The sequence below is a fragment of the Heteronotia binoei genome, unplaced genomic scaffold, assembly GCF_032191835.1.
Source record: "Heteronotia binoei isolate CCM8104 ecotype False Entrance Well unplaced genomic scaffold, APGP_CSIRO_Hbin_v1 ptg000303l, whole genome shotgun sequence".
Lineage (NCBI taxonomy): Eukaryota > Metazoa > Chordata > Lepidosauria > Squamata > Gekkonidae > Heteronotia > Heteronotia binoei.
The window spans coordinates 88,226-106,805 of record NW_026800012.1 but is presented as its reverse complement, the minus strand read 5'-3'; the positions used below and the strand labels follow the sequence as shown (position 1 = coordinate 106,805).

The 18,580-nt window shown below is 40.8% G+C and overlaps 1 protein-coding gene across 1 annotated transcript; it reads left to right on the top strand.

Annotated features, from left to right (window-relative positions):
• Window positions 1–4,272: 4,272 nt before the first annotated feature.
• On the top strand, window positions 4,273–9,355 carry LOC132590570 (uncharacterized protein C9orf40 homolog). The gene is made up of 2 exons (XM_060263507.1): window positions 4,273–4,681; window positions 8,655–9,355. The coding sequence occupies exons 1-2, from the start codon at window positions 4,304–4,306 to the stop codon at window positions 8,805–8,807; spliced, it is 531 nt and encodes a 176-aa protein (XP_060119490.1). The 5' UTR covers window positions 4,273–4,303; the 3' UTR covers window positions 8,808–9,355.
• The last annotated feature ends 9,225 nt before the right edge of the window (window positions 9,356–18,580 follow it).

Below are 18,580 nucleotides of genomic sequence, written 5' to 3'. Positions count from 1 at the left end.
GCATTACTGTGTAGAAAGAACTCAAAAAGAAAGCAATGTTAGGTTATGCTTGACAACAGATGTGAATAGCAAGATTGCTATCTTCAAAAAATCTGTTTACTTTTAAAAGTTGCAAATGTTAATTTTAACCTACATATTTAAAGTTAAAATTTCAAATTAATTTTCATATTTGTACAGAATGTAGTGAACTCTTACATTACAATTTGAATCCAACAAGAATTCTTTTTCTTGACTCCTGCTTGCCCATTCTCTATTTGAGTTTTTATCTAAAGTACTAGTTGGTATATTTATTTGGTAATATTTTTTGAGGAAAGCCCAGATTTTTATTTATCAACCTTACAGCAATTTAACAGCAGAATATTAAGAACAAAATGTTCTTGTTATACTTCCAGGATTCATGTTCTGTGTATTATAAACAAGACTAATTATGTATTACTTTGGATCATTATTCCTTGATAACTAGACATGAAGGACAAGTTACCAGTCTTACCATTTGAAGCCAAGGCAAATATAGAGCGTTTAAAATTTGTCGTGGTATTGTGTAAAATTTAAAGCTGCAAACTCAAACCATTAAATACTATGTTCTGTTTATTCAGCAATTTGGCATCCTGAACTTTTTATTCAAAATAACATTACCTATGTCAGGTGCTGCAATTCATTTGACTGATATGTTGAGGTATTGTACTCTCACTACCCCTCCCCCAATACCCTCTGGAACAGTGCCTGTCCTTCAGTGACTGCCTTCAGTTTAAATCCAAACTACCCCTTGAACCACTGAACAAGACATAGAATCATAGAGTTGGAAGGGACATCCAAAGACATCTAGTCCAACCCCCTGCACAATGCAGGAAACTCACAAATACCTCCCCCTAAATTCACAGGATCTTCATTGCTGTCAGATGGCCATCTAGCCTCTTTTTAAAAAGTTCCAAGGAAGAAGAGCCCACCACCTCCCAAGGAAGCCTGTTCCACTGAGGAATTGCTCTAACAGGAAGTTCTTCCTAATATTGAACCAGAAACATCTCAGTTCTAAATGTGTCTTACGTACTACTACTTAGGAACTGACACTGCTGCAGCCTCACTTTTAGCTGCATCTTTTCTGTCCATTTGGGACAGTCAATAGCTCTGTGGGCAGAGCATACACTTTATAAGCAGAGGGCTCCAGCTCATTCCTTGACATCTCAGTTAAAGATAGATGTCTGCTGGAGAATTGCTACTATTACTAGTAGATGTATTGGGTTAGCTTGGCCATGTGAACATATGAAGCTGCCTTATACTGAATCAGACCCATCAAAGTCAGTATTGTCTACTCAGACTGGCAGTGGCTCTCCAGGGTTTCAAGCTGCGGGTTTTCATGCCTATTTGCCTGGACCCTTTTTAGTTGGAGATGCTAGGGATCAAACCTGGGACCTTCTGCTTACCAAGCAGATGCTCTACCACTGAGCCACCATCTCTTCCCAACAAATGTGTCCAACAAATCCCAAATTAAAATGGTTTATGAGCTTGAAATGCTTTGTGCGGGACAGCAGCTATTCTGGCAGCTATTAACTTCAGCAGCTTCCCCTGTTCCCTTTAGAGCTGATGGCCCCTCTCCTCAATCTGGAATTTAAAATTGTTCAGTTACTATTGGACTGCTATCAGGGTATTAAATACAAACTCATTTCTATGTAATTTAATTATTTTTACTCACCTTATGCATTATGATGATCTATTAATTCTTCAGGTGGTTTATAATAGGATTACATTTATTAATCTAAATTAGCTATGAGAAAACCACATCTGAAATAATTTCAAGTCACTTAAGCCTGGTTTACACATGCAGGAGAATAAATGGGCAGAATGCTGTAGTGGTAGAACAGACTGCATCCCTTTAGACTACAGATGGGGGGAGGTGTCACATTTTGGAAAGCAGAAAACAATGCTACAGTCTACCAGCTGTAATCTGAAATGGTTCAGTCTGTTCTACCACTCAAGTTCTTGCCCTAGTTACTTTCTCACCCTAGTTACTTTCACTTATGTGCAGAGGTATTTTCTCCAGGGATCTCCCTCAAAGAGTGCAAGACTAGCATCTGGGAATCCAAGGTTTGAATCCCCACTCTTCTTGCTGTGTGACCTTGTGCCAGTACAGACCCTTAGCTTAATCCGCCACACAGGGTTGTCGTGAAGATAAAATGGAGGGGAGGGATTATGTAAACCATTTTAAGAACATAAGAGAAGCCATGTTGGATGAGGCCAATGGCCCATCCAGTCCAACACACTATCACAGAGTGGCCAAAAATCCAGGTGTCATCAGGAGGCTCACCAGTGGGGACAGAACACTAGAAGCCCTCCCACAAAAACAGCATCACTTGCCCCAGACAAAGAGTTCCATCTATACCTTGTGGCCTAATAGCCACTGATGGACCTCTGTTCCATATGTTTATCCAGTCCCTTCTTGAAGCTGTCCATGCTTGCAGTCGCCTCCACCTCCTGTGGCAGTGAATTTCATGCGTTAATTACTCTTTGGGTGAAGAAGTACTTCCTTTTACCCATTCTAACCTGACGGCTCAGCAATTTCATTGAATGCCCACAAGTTCTTGTATTGTGAGAAAGGGAGTACTTCTTTCCCTAACTTCTCTATCCCATGCATAATCTTGTAAACAATCTATCATGTCACCCCTTGCTGTCATTTCTCCAAGCTAAAAAGCCCCAAGCACTTTAACCTTTCTTCATATGGAAAGTTTTCCAGCCCTTTAATCATTCTAGTTGCCCTTTTCTGCACTTTTCCCAAAGCTATAATATCTTTTTTGAGGTGCAGTGAACAGAACTGTACACAATACTCCAATTGAGGCCACACCATCAATTTTTACGGGGCCATTATAATATTGGCTTTGTTTTCTGTTCCCTTCCTAAGAATCCCTAGCATAGCATTGGCCTTTTTTATTGCAGTCACACACTGTCTTGACATTTTCAGTGAGTTATCTACCATGACTCTTAAGATCTCTCTCTTGGTCAGTCTTCACCAGTTTGGACCCCATCAATGTGTATTTATAGTTAGGATTATTGGCCCCAATGTGCATTACTTTGCACTTGGCCACATTGAACCTAATGCTTTGGATAACTATTGGGGAGAAAAGTAGAGTATAAATGAAGTAAATAATAAAACATAGCAAACTTCCTAAACATGGGGCTAGTATAAGTAACATGATGCATTTTTAGGTATATATAGAGGGAAGATGAATCTAGAATTTTTTGGTTAGTGTAATGCAGTCTACTATTCCCAGCTAGGGAAAAATAAGAAATGACAAATTGGTCTGGAAAAAAAAGGTTGGATGATGTCCTAGGTTAAGTTCCAGTAGTACTTCAGAACAAGGCAGCAGGCTATGGAGACTTTAGCTGTATTATTCCACCCCACTGAACTCTTTTTGAGTTTTTTCAGTACATGATACAGTTGCTTGGATTGTTGCTATATGCACAAACTATTATCCATCTAGAATTTCCAAGTTTGCACAAGATTACTGCATTTCAGATGCACATGGAAGCCTTACCTGTGTTGTATTCAGTAGCATTTATGTTCTTATAAGTTCAATGATTGAAGCCTCAAAACACCATTGCACGGACCTTTGCTTGGGAATTACTATTGAACCAAGGGGACAGAATTTGATTCTTAAGTCATGATTTTTAGAGCAAAGTTTGAATCCAGTGGCACCTAAGATCACAAAAGTTTAATTCCGAGCATAAACTTTTGTGTGCATGCACACTTCTTCAGATACATTGAAACAAGCCTTTTTCAACCATTAGGTATTGAGGGGAAGGCAGCCTCTGAGTTGCACGCACGTTGCCACTACGCCATGCCGCCTCATTCGCCTGCCTGTGACCCAGGCAGGTGAAAGGGGCAGCAGGGCGTCTCTGCGCAACTTGGAGGCTACCTTCTGAAGGGAACGCAGCCTCTAAGCGGTGCGCATGTTGCCGCTGCGTTGCTCCATTTGCCTGCCCAGAACCAGGTAATGGTTGAGGAAGTCTTGTATCTGAAGAAGCGTGCATGCTGCACACGAAAGCTTATACTTTAGCACCGTTCCTGTATAGGAGTAAACCTTTACTATCAGATCCTACGAATGCAATACAGTCAGGTGAAAGTGTACTTAGGATCAACACCTTAACCAGAAAAGTGGCCGCCAGAGTAGGCTGGCCACGTTGTCCACCAGGGGTCATCAGAAAGCGCTAGAGCCGAAATGTGGTAGGCCGCTTGCGCTCCCACTCAGCCCCGCCTCCGTTCTCGAACCGACCGCGTACGAGGAGTTCTTGGGGCGCGCTAAGAGTGGCGATGACTAAGCGGGGAGCAGAGGCAGTGGCCTTCCATACGCCCTGGGAGACCTTCGTGTCTCACAGGCCATCGAAACGAGGGCGGAGCGAACCTGGGCTAAGGGAGGTGCGATGTGGGAAAACGCCCTGGAGCGGAGGCGGCTGCAAGAAACGGAAGCGGGCGGAAGAGGACGAGGAAACTTCTGGAAAGGGGCCCACCGCCTTGAAGCGGAGCAGACCTCAGGAAGAGCAGGTGCCTCTGGCAAGTACCAGTGGCTGGGAAGGAACGAGGACGCGGCGGCAAGAGCAGCCTGGAACGCTGCCGGAGGATGAAGAGGAGGCTGGATCGGGAGAATCCCCAGCGCATCCTTGGAACCCCAAAGCATCGATGGCTGAAGAGGTATAAAAGGCAGAGGTGGAAGGTGGGAGGGCCATTGGGCGAGTTGAGCCTCCGGGGAAGGGGGGGGAGGAGACATTAGTTCTGCTTTTCCCCTTAGGGGCGGGGCCGGGCCGGGCCGGGCCGGGCCAAAAGGAGTCTGCCTCCGGGAAGCCGTTTAGGGCGGCCTTCCTGAGAGACCCGTTGAAAACTGGGGAATGCGGGTGTTAGGATTAGAGATGTAGAATTTGGGGGAGAAATTGAAAAATACAAGCAATTGCACGTGTCCAAATCAAACGTTAAAAGATTTTATTGTTATTATTAACAAACAGAGAAATGCATCTCTTATGATTTAGCTTATAAAACTGCAATATTGGAATATTTGCGGTATGTAAAAGTAATAAATGTCTTGGTTTTCTTAAAGCAAAATTGAAAATATACCCAGTGCTGAAGAAAACCGCAAGCTCATGGACCTTTGTTCATATACCTTAATTTTTGTTATCTGAAAAGTAAAGCAAATAGTTAAACAGAAAACACAAACTTTTTGTTAAATAACAAAATATATTATTTGGTCAGACAAAAGAGGTCATGCAAATATCTGCACAGCTATGTGTAGTCAAAACTAGATGCCATCTTCCTTCTGTAGCTACTGATTAGAGAGAGAGCTCAGTTCTCAGTGAAACTTTCAGTTTTCCTCGAAAATTTAGTGCAGTTTCTGCCCCACATCCTTCCAATCTTTTTCCACTTGCTGCCCAATCTGTAAGTATAAGCACCACAGTGGTTTAAGGGAATGGTGAAAAGATTAATCACAAGATAAATGTCAGAGCCAAAGAAGCTATGAAAGCTTTGCATGCAATCTGCAGGAAAATGAAATAGTTTGTGACTTCTAGGTGCAGAAATGCATCTTGGATTTAAGAGCTGTATACATCTACTGCATGCTCACTTTGTCTTTGAAAGCATTTCACTCATTCTAAAAGAAAATGTTTTTCAGTACACCCTGAAATTTTCAATTTTCTGGTCCCCTCCCCCCCACAAGCTTTTACATCTCTACTTAGGATCTATCTGTTTTCTCATGCCCCTTTATCAGACTGGACTGGAAGCGTATAGCCAACTATGCAATATTCCATTTGGAAAGTCTAGCAACAGCAAGCCTGCTGTGATGCTCATTATTACTATAGGACAGCCAGCATACAGAGTTCAACCACTGACTCTTCAGATTAAGGCCAAACAGTCATAGGAGGAGAGGGACACCTATAGAGTTGACAGGTCCCTCCTGGCCACTGGGAGGGGGAGGAGTGTAGTGTTGCCAGATCTAGATTGAGAAACTCCTGGCAATTTGGGGATGGAGCCTGGGGAGAACAGGATCCTCAGTGGGGTACAATGCCATGGAGTCCACCCTTCAAAGCAACCATTTTCTCCAGAGGAGCTAATCTCTGTAATTCTGGGAGATCCCAAGGTCCCACCTGGAGGCTGGCATCCTTAGGTATATTTAACTCTTTTCTCTTACCCTGTTTTTCCTGCTGAAAATTTCTACAAAGTTTCTACAAAGTTTTTCCTGACAGACTTAAAAGCAGTATGGAGGTGTTTATCTTTGGAGGGAAAACAGGGTGAAAGAAAGAACTGAATACACGTGAACACACACAAAGCTGTCTTAAACTAAAATCAAACCATTTCTCTAGCAAGACTTGTAGTGTCTACTCAGACTGGCAGCAGCTTTTCAGGGTCCCAGGTTGAGTCTTTCACCTCACCTACTCTATCCAGTCCTTTTAACTGGAGATTCTAGGCATTGAACCTGCATGCCAAGCGGAGGCTGTTCTGTTAAGCTACAGCCCTTCAACTCCCCTCACTATGTCTAGGTTTCTTTTAAAATTGTAGCCCTTACAGTTGTGTAAACAAAGAGTAAAAAATTGTTCCAAAGGAATGTGCAGCCTAAAATGGTGAATAAAAGAGCTCAGTGAGAGCTGAAGGCAAACGTTGATTCATTTTCTGTAACTGAGATGGAAACATCACAATGTGGCTAGCCACTGTGCAATTGGTTCAGAAGATGGCATCCTGACCAGCACTATCTACATGAACAGGTAACTATATAATATCTTGCTCAAGATGAGTTAACATTCGAGTATAGACATGAACACAGAGTTGGGAGGCAAAATATCTTTAATTTGATTTTCTTATTGATTTTTTGTATAGCATATATATTTATGTTACTCTTATAAAGTATAAACATGTCTGTTGGCTTGATGCACAAAGCAATGAAATCAGAATTGGACAAACAGGTATCTCTTTGCAGGAAACTCATTGCTGCTCAGTTGGCATTTTAAGCAGTTTATTATTCCCTTCCCCAGGGAAGTTTTTCTTTCCAGAGATTTGTGAACCTTAGGTGCAATACAGATCATCTTACACTCCCCTCCCACAGCAGTCTCTAAAATGACATTTTCCTTTTTATCTCCACTACATGATGAACTGACACTTTAACTGAGCTGTTCAGTATGACTGCCCAGACCCTTTACCTGGTTAGTTGTTGCCAGTTCAGACTCCATCTGTGCATATATGAAACTACAGTTTTGGTCAGCATGCATTATTTTACATATACTAATTTTTAATCTCGTTTTCCATTTTCTTCTTCCATTTCCTTCTGGAAATCTTGGCTAGGAACTGTGCTAACAACTAAATCCTCAGTGTAGAGTTGAACCACTTGCACCAACTCCTATAAGCCTGGACAAATTTTCTTTCACTTTAGAAGCCAGATGCAGTTTTCAGCCTTCACAGTTTTGTATTTCAGTGACTATGTTGTCTAGTTATTGCAACTATTAAACCTATTTCTAAGGTCTTCACAGATTCCTATAATTTTGTTAGAGCTATGACAAAACTATAAATATGGGATAACCCTAGTAGTCATCACCACATCAAAAAGGTAACATTTAATCACAACTTTACCTTACTGTAATTTCTCATAATTTCATAATTGCTTCAAAACTTATTTGAATATGGAGACAGTATAGAAAGAAACCAGTTAAGAAATGATCTATCACAATTTAGTAGTGTAAACATTCAATGACAAGAACTATTTGTATGTGCATTTGTATGTCGTACAACAATATATTCTGATGTGAAATGGTCAATAGGCTTTGCACTTCTACTGAGGATTGCCAAAAGACATTGCAATAAAGTGACTGCTGAAAATATCAATACAGTAAAATTTCTTGACACCCTCTCACTTGGAAATTGTCAAAGCCTAACTTATGAACAGTGTTGATATTTTTTTTCAAGTAAGAAGTGACATATATAAAAAAATTAAAGGACCAAATTGTAGATCATTGTTCCCATTGTTTTTGAATGCAAAATATGTTTGTATTGGGTACCTAAGCAAGTAGTAGTAGTTTCTAACAAAATCATACACAGGAAAAACGAAAACATTTGTTAACATTGCTCCTCACAGATAGAAAGGATGCAAACTTGCAAACTACCTATCATTACTGGAAAGAATTATCATAGGGTATTATATTTGTGCTGTATCCACAAGAGGAAGTACAGGTTTATCTCTTCCTAATATCTGTTTCTCTTTGATGTTAAGGAAAGGCATTTCTTGGGGTATGGGATCCGTGCAGGTGATGGCTACCTCATATTGAGAATTCAAAAAGATAAAAAGTATATTAAAGAGAGAACTATGTAACAATGATTTGGTTTCATCTGTTCTTCCTGTTGAAAATATAGGCTGAGGGTTTTACTACTGTTCTGTTCCAAATGGAAACAGCACCTTATCTTAGCAGTGGAAACTGCTGTAATGAAAATAGCGAAAAAAATTTACTTGTTGCTGGTTTGATTCTCTCTCACATATATAAGATTCTTGTTTGAAAACTGACTCTTTTCCATTTAGTTGCAAGATTTGTCATGAGTTTTTAAAAACTACTATTTAGATTTACAATTTTTTTCTATTTAATATTTTTTTCAAGGTTTCCCAATTTAATGACATGTTAATAACATTTCATTTTCCTAGCATCAAGATGACGTTTGGCACTACAACTCCTTCCAGTATTGGAGGTCTCCATTACCTGCCATTGATTTGTCTGATATTCTCAATTTAGAAAAAGAGAACACGGTCAAAACAAGACACGCTAGCAGGTCTGGCATTTCAGAAATGGAAACTTGAAAAATGACCTATTGGCAAATGTATTTGCAGAAGCTGGTGTCTGTTTAGGTTCTATTATTACTTGAGGAAAGTAAGCAGATGTGTTAATTCTGGTGAAGAAGAGTATGTTTTGAAGAAGAAACAACAGAATTCATCAGTAAGCCAACGGCATACAGAAAGAAGAGAGAAGAGATGGCACTCAGATGACTGTGGGATTATTTGAAAACAGATACATAGAGAGAAATAGATGACTTTGTAGCTTGAAAAATGAACATCACAGGTGAGGAAGGGTGTGTTAATGTGTGGCTGCAGTATATTAATGAAGTTTTGAATCTGTCTTCTTTGTTATTGTTAGATCAGCTTAACCAAAAATAAAAATAAGCACTTCTATGCAAACTGAAATTTAGACTGGCAATTATTTGCCTGCAAGAATTGCCATTGTATAACTTTTTATTTATTATTGTTTGAGGAATCGCTATGCTTCTTCCTCTTCTTTTTTGTAGAAGTAATCAAGAAGTGTTATGTTTTATTCTGTGGACTATGATTGATAAAAAAAGTGAATTATTCAATGTAATGTGAAATCATGGGCATTCTTTGTAGGATCCAGTCCAGAAGGTATTCTAGTCCTGCATAGTTGAAAGCTTTGTTTCTTCGTGTAATTGTTCTGTGACTTTTGATTGACTGTGCTAGAAAGGATCATCAGCAGAGCTGCTGTAAACCAGCATGGGCCTTCAGATAAAGTTTTTTTCTACTCCCACTACCCAGGCCCAGCCCAGACATAAAGTATCTAGGGTTTTTTGGGCCCCTGGACATTTATTAATCCAGTTCCCCCTTTGTCAGTGGCCCTAGTGGTCTGAAACAGTTTATGATTACGTAGCAACATTAGGGCTTTCAAATGTCCATCTTCAAGTTGTAAACATTTCTTTGTTAATACAGTGTGACTGCGTTGGCGTATCTGATTAAATCTTTTAACTGAGAATTGAATTCGTCATTAGAACTTTGCCAATCAAGTAGTGAGTTTGTACTGATTAGTCTTTATTTTGATAATCTTATATTCTGTCTGCTTTCTGGATACTGTGCTAGTAAACATTTTTGGGGGGAGAAACCTTTTATAATGTTTGCGTGTTCAGTTTTAATCATGCATGAAGATGGGTAGCCTGGTCTGCAGAAGAAGATGATGATGAAGATGATGATGATGATATTTGATTTATACTCCACCCTTCACTCTGAATCTCAGAATGGCTCACAGTCTCCTTTACTTTCCTCCCTCACAACAGACACCCTGTGAGGTGGGTGGGGCTGAGAGAGCTCTCACAGAAGCCGACCTTTCAAGGACAGCTCTATGAGAGCTATGGCTAACCCACGGCCATTCCAGCAGCTGCAAGTGAACGAGTGGGGAAACAAACCCGGTTCCCCTAGATAAGAGTCCACACATTTAACCTCTACCCCAAACTGCAGTAGGAGAGCTATAATCAAGACCAGTAGTACCTTAAAGTCCAACAGGTGTTTCAGGAGATAAGCTTTCCCTGAGGCAGCTTTGACTCTAAAAACCGTATGCCCTGAAAATCTTGTTGGTCTTTAAGGTGCTGCTGGGTTTCAAATGGATGTTAATGTGCCTTATGTGAAGCTTAGGCAGAGAAATGTTGAATTGCTTTGTACAGAATTCCTGTAATGGCTATGCACATGTCATTTCCTTCATGTCTGAACATAACCCTGTGCGTGCTGTATCTAAGCTTGTATTAGAGAGGTTCGTTGAGGGTGTGTATGATAATAGCTATAAGATGTTGCACGTTGATTCCCCCCCCCCCAAAAAAAACAAACAAAACCTCAGCTGAGTGTACTGGCTGGGTTTTTGTTTTTTTGTATTTTAATGAAGTATCTTTCATGAGAGGGAAGAAAATGCTTTCCCTTTTCAATCATACCTATTTATTATCTGATTTCTGTGGGAAAAACATGTGTTAGTCTCTTCGATTGGACTAAGCAACAAGCCCTTTGCTAGTATTCACAGTCAACTTTTGGCAACCTCAGCAAGGGACTTTCAAGGCAAGTGAGAAGCAGAGGTGGTTTGGCAGTGTCTTCCTCTGTGCAGTCTTTCTTGGTAGTCTCTCTTCCAAGTACTGCCCCTGCTTCTGAGATCTGATGAGATTAGGCTATACCATTCCACCTTTCTTCCCCAGGAACAAAATTCTGTACATACTTTTTGAGGTGATATGCTTGTCACATAAAGGACTATTTATATATCTAGGAACTAATGTAGCACAAACTGCCTTACTTGATTATCATGGATCAACCGCTGCATTTCAAGAGGCAATGCAAATGTAAAATACATTTGAAAATTTTGAAATTGTTTTCACTGGAAAATATTTGTCCTCCTTGAACCAAGCTGCTGCTGAAACTTCAAATGAGACATTATGAATGTTAATCATTTCCCTAATGTGGTATATAAACTTGAAACCAAATCAAGTCACATGTTCCTGATTACAAGGTGATAGTGTCTTCAGTTTAATTACAGAACAAATATTTCACTAGAGTTTTCAGAGTCCATTTCTCCCCCCCCCCCCCCTTAAAGCTCATAAATGTAAGCCCATGGAAATTTGTAATCATTGCTTTTCAGCAGTTTCCATTGCTTGCTAGTGCTAAGCAAATGTATGATTGGAAGGTAGATGGAAACTTCATTCTGTAATCTAATGCCTGAAAGCTACAAAATATATTTTAGCCATGGGGATGAAGAAGGTAAGTGGATAGGACTTCTGCTAGTTGCAATGTTTAAGTGTTTGTTACTTGATATTTGAAATATGTAAGATTCACTGGCTGCAGTTCAGAAAGTGTGTTTTATGTTTCTTACAAAAGTACATTCCAGACAGTCTTTGTCAGTATGCTATTTATAGAGCACTGAGAAACAAAGGAAAGTTTGAAAAAAATCTTTGTGTTAACTGCTTTAATTGGAGTATTGTGTTCAGTTTGGTAAGTTCTACAAGATATTATCAAAATAGCTTTTGATTAATAGTATCATTTGAACAAGTGAAGGAAACATCTGTGGTCCTAGACATACCCTATTAACAAATCAATTTTGTGAGGTTTTATTATGGCTGTTGATGCTTCCCAGAGTATAGAATTTTCAAGAACTGGGATTGACGCATTCAGAGACTTGCATTCTAATTGTAAAGACTTAGGCACATGAATTAAGGAATTACTCTTCATTTGTGCCTCTGCTAGATCTATGGTGGCTAAAGAAGTAGCATGTATTTCTTGCTACTTTGAAATTTGTTGACCTAAGTTCAAGCCCAGTGGCACTTTTAAGACCAACAAGTTTTATTCAAGGTAAAAGCTTCCTTATGCATGCACACTTCAGATATATTGAAATGGAAGTTGCCAGTTCATCCATATAGGTAGAGGGTGAGCAGCAAATTAGCATACAGCATAATATAGGTGTTTACATGCAAGGACCAAACTGGAATAGCAAGCATAGTCTATATGGACACCATTTATTTGGGTTTAATTGGGGGGGCATAGAAAAACAAATATATCAACAATGGAGATTGATGTGCAGATGTACCATTCTTAACTGGAATGCTGAGAGTAATTAACAGACCCTGCTGTCATGCTACATCTGTCCTCTCTCAGATATGGAGGCAACAGTGCAGCATCTTTTTTGAGGTGTGCGATTGGCTGTGTTGTGTATCTCCTCTGTCCCCAAGCTAGATAAATATGTTCCCATGGTTCATTCCAAATTACTACATTCTATTAGTAATACATTGACGTAGAAGGAAACTGTACGAGGATAGTCTTTTTGTATCAAGAAGTATGAAAAAACTGTAGCTGATCCACTCAAAAAGAATTCTGTTAATTGCCCATATGTGATGGCAAAGAGAAAATATCCTCTGTCATCTAGCACTCAATCTTGCGTATATACAGTTTACTGTTATTTGTGATGCATCATCTGCACTTGAAAATAATCACGCACTCCTTAAGTGATGAACATACATGCCTGAACTATTTCTGCATTTTTATGGGGTTACAGTTTCTGCTAGTTCATTAAACCAGTCACTGTTTGAGTGAAAACGTTTAGTTACTTAGTGTGGTTGACAAAAAAAAAATGATCAGGGTTGAAGGTGTACATTTCTATGGTTTAGATCCAGAGGTGGAGTTCTGCCACAGTAAGAGCACTGGTGTTTGTGAAATGCTATCTTTAAAGGGTTTGTTTGGTTTTTTTTACTGCAGACCCCACACTGCCTTTATGCTGCTCCTGCAAGAGGGAATTTGGAAAATTCCTTTCTACATACTTTGCTGCACTCACAGTCCATTGGATCCAGTCCTAAATTGATTGTTCCTAAGAGACCGAAATTTGCTGCTGAAATACTGCTGGACACTGCCCTCCACCAGTAGGGTTTTATTAACCCAAAGTAGTGTTGGGAACTGATAATGGAAGTGGTTGTTTATTAGATTTTAATTCGAAATACTTTTGGCCTTATTGTTTCCTGCATGAAGGATGCAAAGGAGCACCCAATATTTAAAAACCCAAAAAATAAACAATCAAAAAAATTGTTACCAAAGCCAGTTTTGTCAGCCAAGTCATTTTACCTCTGCTATTCCAGCAGGGGGAAAGGTATGGCTCTGGTTTGAGAACCAGAAGTGCTGACAAAGAGACAGGGGGAAAATATTTGGCAGGGGAGCCGTGATACAGACACAGGAAGCTCCTGTTCTTTATGTATTGTGTATATAAAGACACAATGATCGGCACTTTGAATAGCTATTGATGCTTTCTGTAGAGGCACTATCAGCATTATGCACTGCTAAGTCCTTACAGAAGGGGAAATAAATGCTACTCAGATACTTGCTTGTTGGTAGAATCAATGCACTACTCCCACTGGCCCATGCTGATGGTTACTTTATGAAAAGAGTTTCTATACTTGTTGGATACAATATGTACGCAGTGGAGGGACCTACTGTGCTGATGTCTTATTTCCCCTTTTCCTGCTGTAATTATGCCTTCAGATGAAATATCTGAATGGGAGTGCTGGGCCAGAAGAAAGATGCCAACAATCAACACTACTTTTGTTCCAGTGTAGCTGATTACAGAATTAGCCTTAGTGGTTTTGTGTGGGTTGTCTGTGTTTTGGTAGTCCTATCTACTATATTGCTATAAATCACAATTCATGGAAATGTGGGTGGCTGCTAGTACATGCTTTCCAGAAAAGGATTCAATAACTTCCAAGGGTAATTATTCAGAGCATAAGGAAACCACACCACCTTATAGCTCTTTAGATGAAGGAGATGGGTATCTAATAGTGATGAGAAATGGCAGAGTACTCTCTTGCCTGGAAGCCCTTTCTTCCTAGTCCTAGATGAGGAATAGATAATTGTGGATGGCTTCTTGGGGCTGGTGGATAGATTGTCTATACCACCAATTGAATCTTGAAAATAGGGATAGTAAGTAAGGGTAGCTTTTGAGCATGTGGAGAGGATATTGCTCTCTGCACTGAGGTCTAGTTTTTGCGCCACCAGCAGTGCAGAAGTGGTACACACCCACAATTTAACAACTGTTGATTTGCATTCCTCTATTTCACATACATAGTGGAGGCAGGTTAAGGGCTTACCTTCCTGTGTGTGTATGCTGATTTTAGTTTGCAAACGCTGAACCAGCTTTCTGTAGGAAGGGAGAGGCTATCTGCAGGTAGTCAAAGGCTCTTCCAATTGCTTCCTTATGTTTCAGTTTTTTAAAATATATATATTGGTAAGAAAATCAAGATACAACAAAAAAAAACACAATGTAAAGTTGATATGTCAATTAAAAATACTTACAAAAAGCATATCAATACAAACCTAACTGTTCTGTATACTAAAATTATACTAAGAAGGGGCAACAATATGATGTGCAATGTGAATCCAGTCACAAAGGGTAAATATGGTACATTCAAAAGTGGGAGCCAGTAAAAATATGGATCTTCTTCGTGGTCTCTGTGCAGTCCCACATATGGGTAATCCGCAGGATCGGGCCTGACCTCGGAGAATTCAAAGCAATCTTGAGCATTAATTTTGGCGCGTCTTCCCCTCATCCTGGGGAGGAGGCATCGTCTGCGCATGCCTGGACGAGGGGGAGGCGCTAGCCCACTCAGTTTCTTCTTTACCGCCGTCCGGATCATACCTACCTTGTTGAGTCTCCTGCCTTTTCATTGCAATCTATCTCCAACGTCCTTCTTCAGCTTTCTTCAGCTTCTCTTCACTTCTTTACTTTGTCTTCTGGTATCGTATAAAAAAAAATCTTACTATATTTTCTTACTATATTTTGATCTTTTCCCTTCCTTTCCCTCCCCCCCCCTTCTCCTCCGGGCGGATGGAAGGAAGAGATAAAGTCACTTTCAAACGTTGCATTCGCTGCTCTTCCAAAATCCCGTCATCAGACGGCCATTCCCAGTGCCTATTTTGCCTCGGCGAGGCACATCGCACGGATACCTGCTCGCATTGCGGTCAGTTCGGCAAGCAGGCCCGTAAAAATCGCGCCGCGTGGCTCAAGAGCCACCTTCTGGAATCTTCCCTCCGGCCAGCCATGTCTCATGCAGCACAACAATCTACGCCATCTTCCCTGCCTACTACGGGAATGGCGCAGCTGGCAGCTTCCGTGGCCCAGGCTCCCTGTAAGCTTAAGTCCGGGAAACACTCAAAAAAAATCCGACGACGCCAAAAAGCGCCATCGATCGGACTCGACGCATACCGACCCGACCGGTATTGGTAAGAAAACCAAGATACAACAAAAAAAAACACAATGTAAAGTTGATATGTCAGTTAAAAATACATACAAAAAGCATATCAATACAAACCTAACTGTTCTGTATACCAAAATTATACTAAGAAGGGGCAACAATATGATGTGCAATGTGAATCCAGTCACAAAGGGTAAATATGGTGCATTCAAAAGTGGGAGCCAGTAAAAATATGGTTAAAGCTCTGACCAACAAGCAGAATCCCAACAGAGACAATATCCCAAAGCCATTAAAAATTAAGCCAAGAGTGCTGTGTTTCAAGACTGAGCTGCTAGAATTGTCAATAAATTCTACAGCTTAAATATTACTAAGTCATTGCACCAATGAATCCTATAAAACATCAAAGACAATACCAAAGAGATGTTCCCATTCCATTTTGTTTTTTTTCCTTCAGGCTGCATCCACAAAGGGGTGATAAAAGGGATGAAGGCCTGTGGGGACAGTATCCAAATGGCCAATCCCTTCTTGCTGCTAGCATTTCCGCTCCCCACCTCTTCTAGCATGAAACATTGATACAGAAATGGCAACCAAAAATCCTCCTAGCAGTCTCTCCCCACAAGCCATGGCTCAGTTGTTAAAGGAAAAAAGCCATGCTTGAGGACACAGGAAACACCACAGATGAGTGTCACTGTTTTGAAGATGCTGCTAAGCTCCTACCTCATCCCAGTTGCCAGCTCCGAGTTGGAAAATACCTGGAGATTTGGAGGGTGTAGCCTGAGGAGGGTGAACTTTGGAGCAAAATGCTATAGAGTCCATATTCCAAAGTGCCCATTTTCTCCAGGTCAACTGATCTCTGTTGCCTAGAGATCAGTTACAATAGTGGGAGATCTCCAGCCACCACCTGGAGGTTGGCAACTGCACCCCCACTGACTTGCTGTGGACAGAGGCTTCACCTGGAGATTCTCCTTGCAGCCACCATGCCAGCCCCTTTTAAGTTGGAGGTTTTTCTTTCCTTTGGCTTTACAAGCAAAGCCCTAGGAGCCTTACGTGCTTTGGAATCACACAGTATAGTGTGGAAGCTGGGGCATGTTTCATGTCACCTGATCTAAAAACCCCACAGGGAAAGAGCCCATGTCCAAAGTATCTGAGGGGATCAGATATGAAGTTCTGAGACTGCAGGGTCTGAATAGCACATGCTTGAGGGTTCTTAAGGAACTTTAATTCTTAACTCACCAGTATTAACTTGCCACTAAAATCAGCCTCTATTTTGAAAGACTGGAAAGTAACAAATGTCACACTAGTTTAAATTTTGAGATCTCAGAAACTACAGGCGAGTTAGCCAAACATCTGTTCAGGTAAATTAGTAGAAACTGTTATTAAAGATAGAGGAACATATAACACATAAAGGAACAAAGGATCTTCATGACTTCAGCAAACAAGAAATCCTGCCTCACCAACCTCTGTGAGAAAGTCAAATAAGAATGTGTTTGGTATTATTTGCTAGGACTTCAAAAGTACTTTTGACAAAGTCTCTCAGTAAAGACTCCTGAGCAAACTTAGTAGTCATGTGATTTATTTAAAATATGTTTCTCCTGTGTCATTTCCTTGGACTCACTGGATAATAAGAGGACATGGCCTCTTGTGGGTTAAAAATGCTTACATGGCAGGGAGCAGAGAGTAGAGATAAATTGACAGTTCTTTAAAATATCAGTATTGGGTTTGGTGATATTTAATTTGTAAATGATTGGGAATTAGGGTTGAGCAGGGCAGTAGCCAAGTTTGCAGAAGATACCGAAGTATTTAGGATAGTGAGTACCAAAGTGGATTGCTCCAAGAGGATCACTCTCAATTGGATAAGTGGGCAACAACACAGCAAATAAAGCTTGACGTAGAGTTAAATATAAAGTGATATACACTGGAGGGGGAGATGTGGAATCCTAAATTTAAATATATTCTGATGGTGGTATAAACTCACTAATACTGACAGGGAAAAGAGAGATCTCAGTAGTAGTGGATAACTTAATGCAAATGTTGATGTGTGTGATAGGGTTGCAAACTCCAAGTTGAGAAGTTCCTGGAGATTTTGGGAGTTGAACCTGGGAAGGGACTTCAGTGGGGTATAATGCCATAGTGTCCATCCTACAAAGCCACCATTGTCTCCAGGGGAACTGATCTCTGCACTCTGGAGATCAATTATAATTCCAAGAAGTCTCCAGGTAACACCTGGAGGCTGGCAACCCTAGGCCCAGTGGTGAAAAAAGGCAAACTGCACACTCAGGGTTAACAAAGCAAGGAAAAAGAAAATAGTCAATATTGTGAGAAATTTGTATAAGTTTGTGTTGCAGACTTATTTACATTGGACCTCTATTCCCTGAAGGCTCATATGGATGTGCCATCCCAAACCTGTTTAGGCAGCGAGCATATTTTAGCTCGCCCGCGGAACCTGATGGACCCAGTGCGGTTCCAGATGGCCCTGCAGGACTCCTGCCCCCCTTGTGATTCTCTAGATGACCTGGTTGAGATCTGGCAAGACCGGCTTACCATGGCCATTGATGAGATCGCTCCACGGTGCCCTCTGCACCCTCGTTCTAAGCTGGCCCCATGGTATAACCCAGAGCTGTGCTGATGAAACGAAGCTCAGACAGCTAGAGAGGCGGTGGCGGTGTACTCGAGACGAAGCGACCAGAACATCTTATAGAGAGTTTATGAGGTCCTATGAGATAGCAGTCAAAGCCACGAAGAAAGCTTACTTCACAGCTAAGATTGCATCTGCGAATTCGCACCCAGCACAATTCTTTAGTATTATTCGGAATCTTACAACTCTGCCACAAGGCAGACCAAACTGTAGGGTGTGAGACTTTTGCAACTTTTTTTTCGCAGATAAGATCTCATTGCTCTGCAATGACCTCCCTGCCACTGTTGAAACAGTAAGAAACACAAGGCTCCGTGCCTCTTTTCCGGATCAGCTTTGGATCATTTTACAACACTCAGCGTAGACGAAGTCGACAGAATTCTCTACTGTGCACCCAACAACATGTGACCTGGATCCTTGCCTATCCTGGCTGATTAAAGCTTGCTGGCTGGAGCGACGAT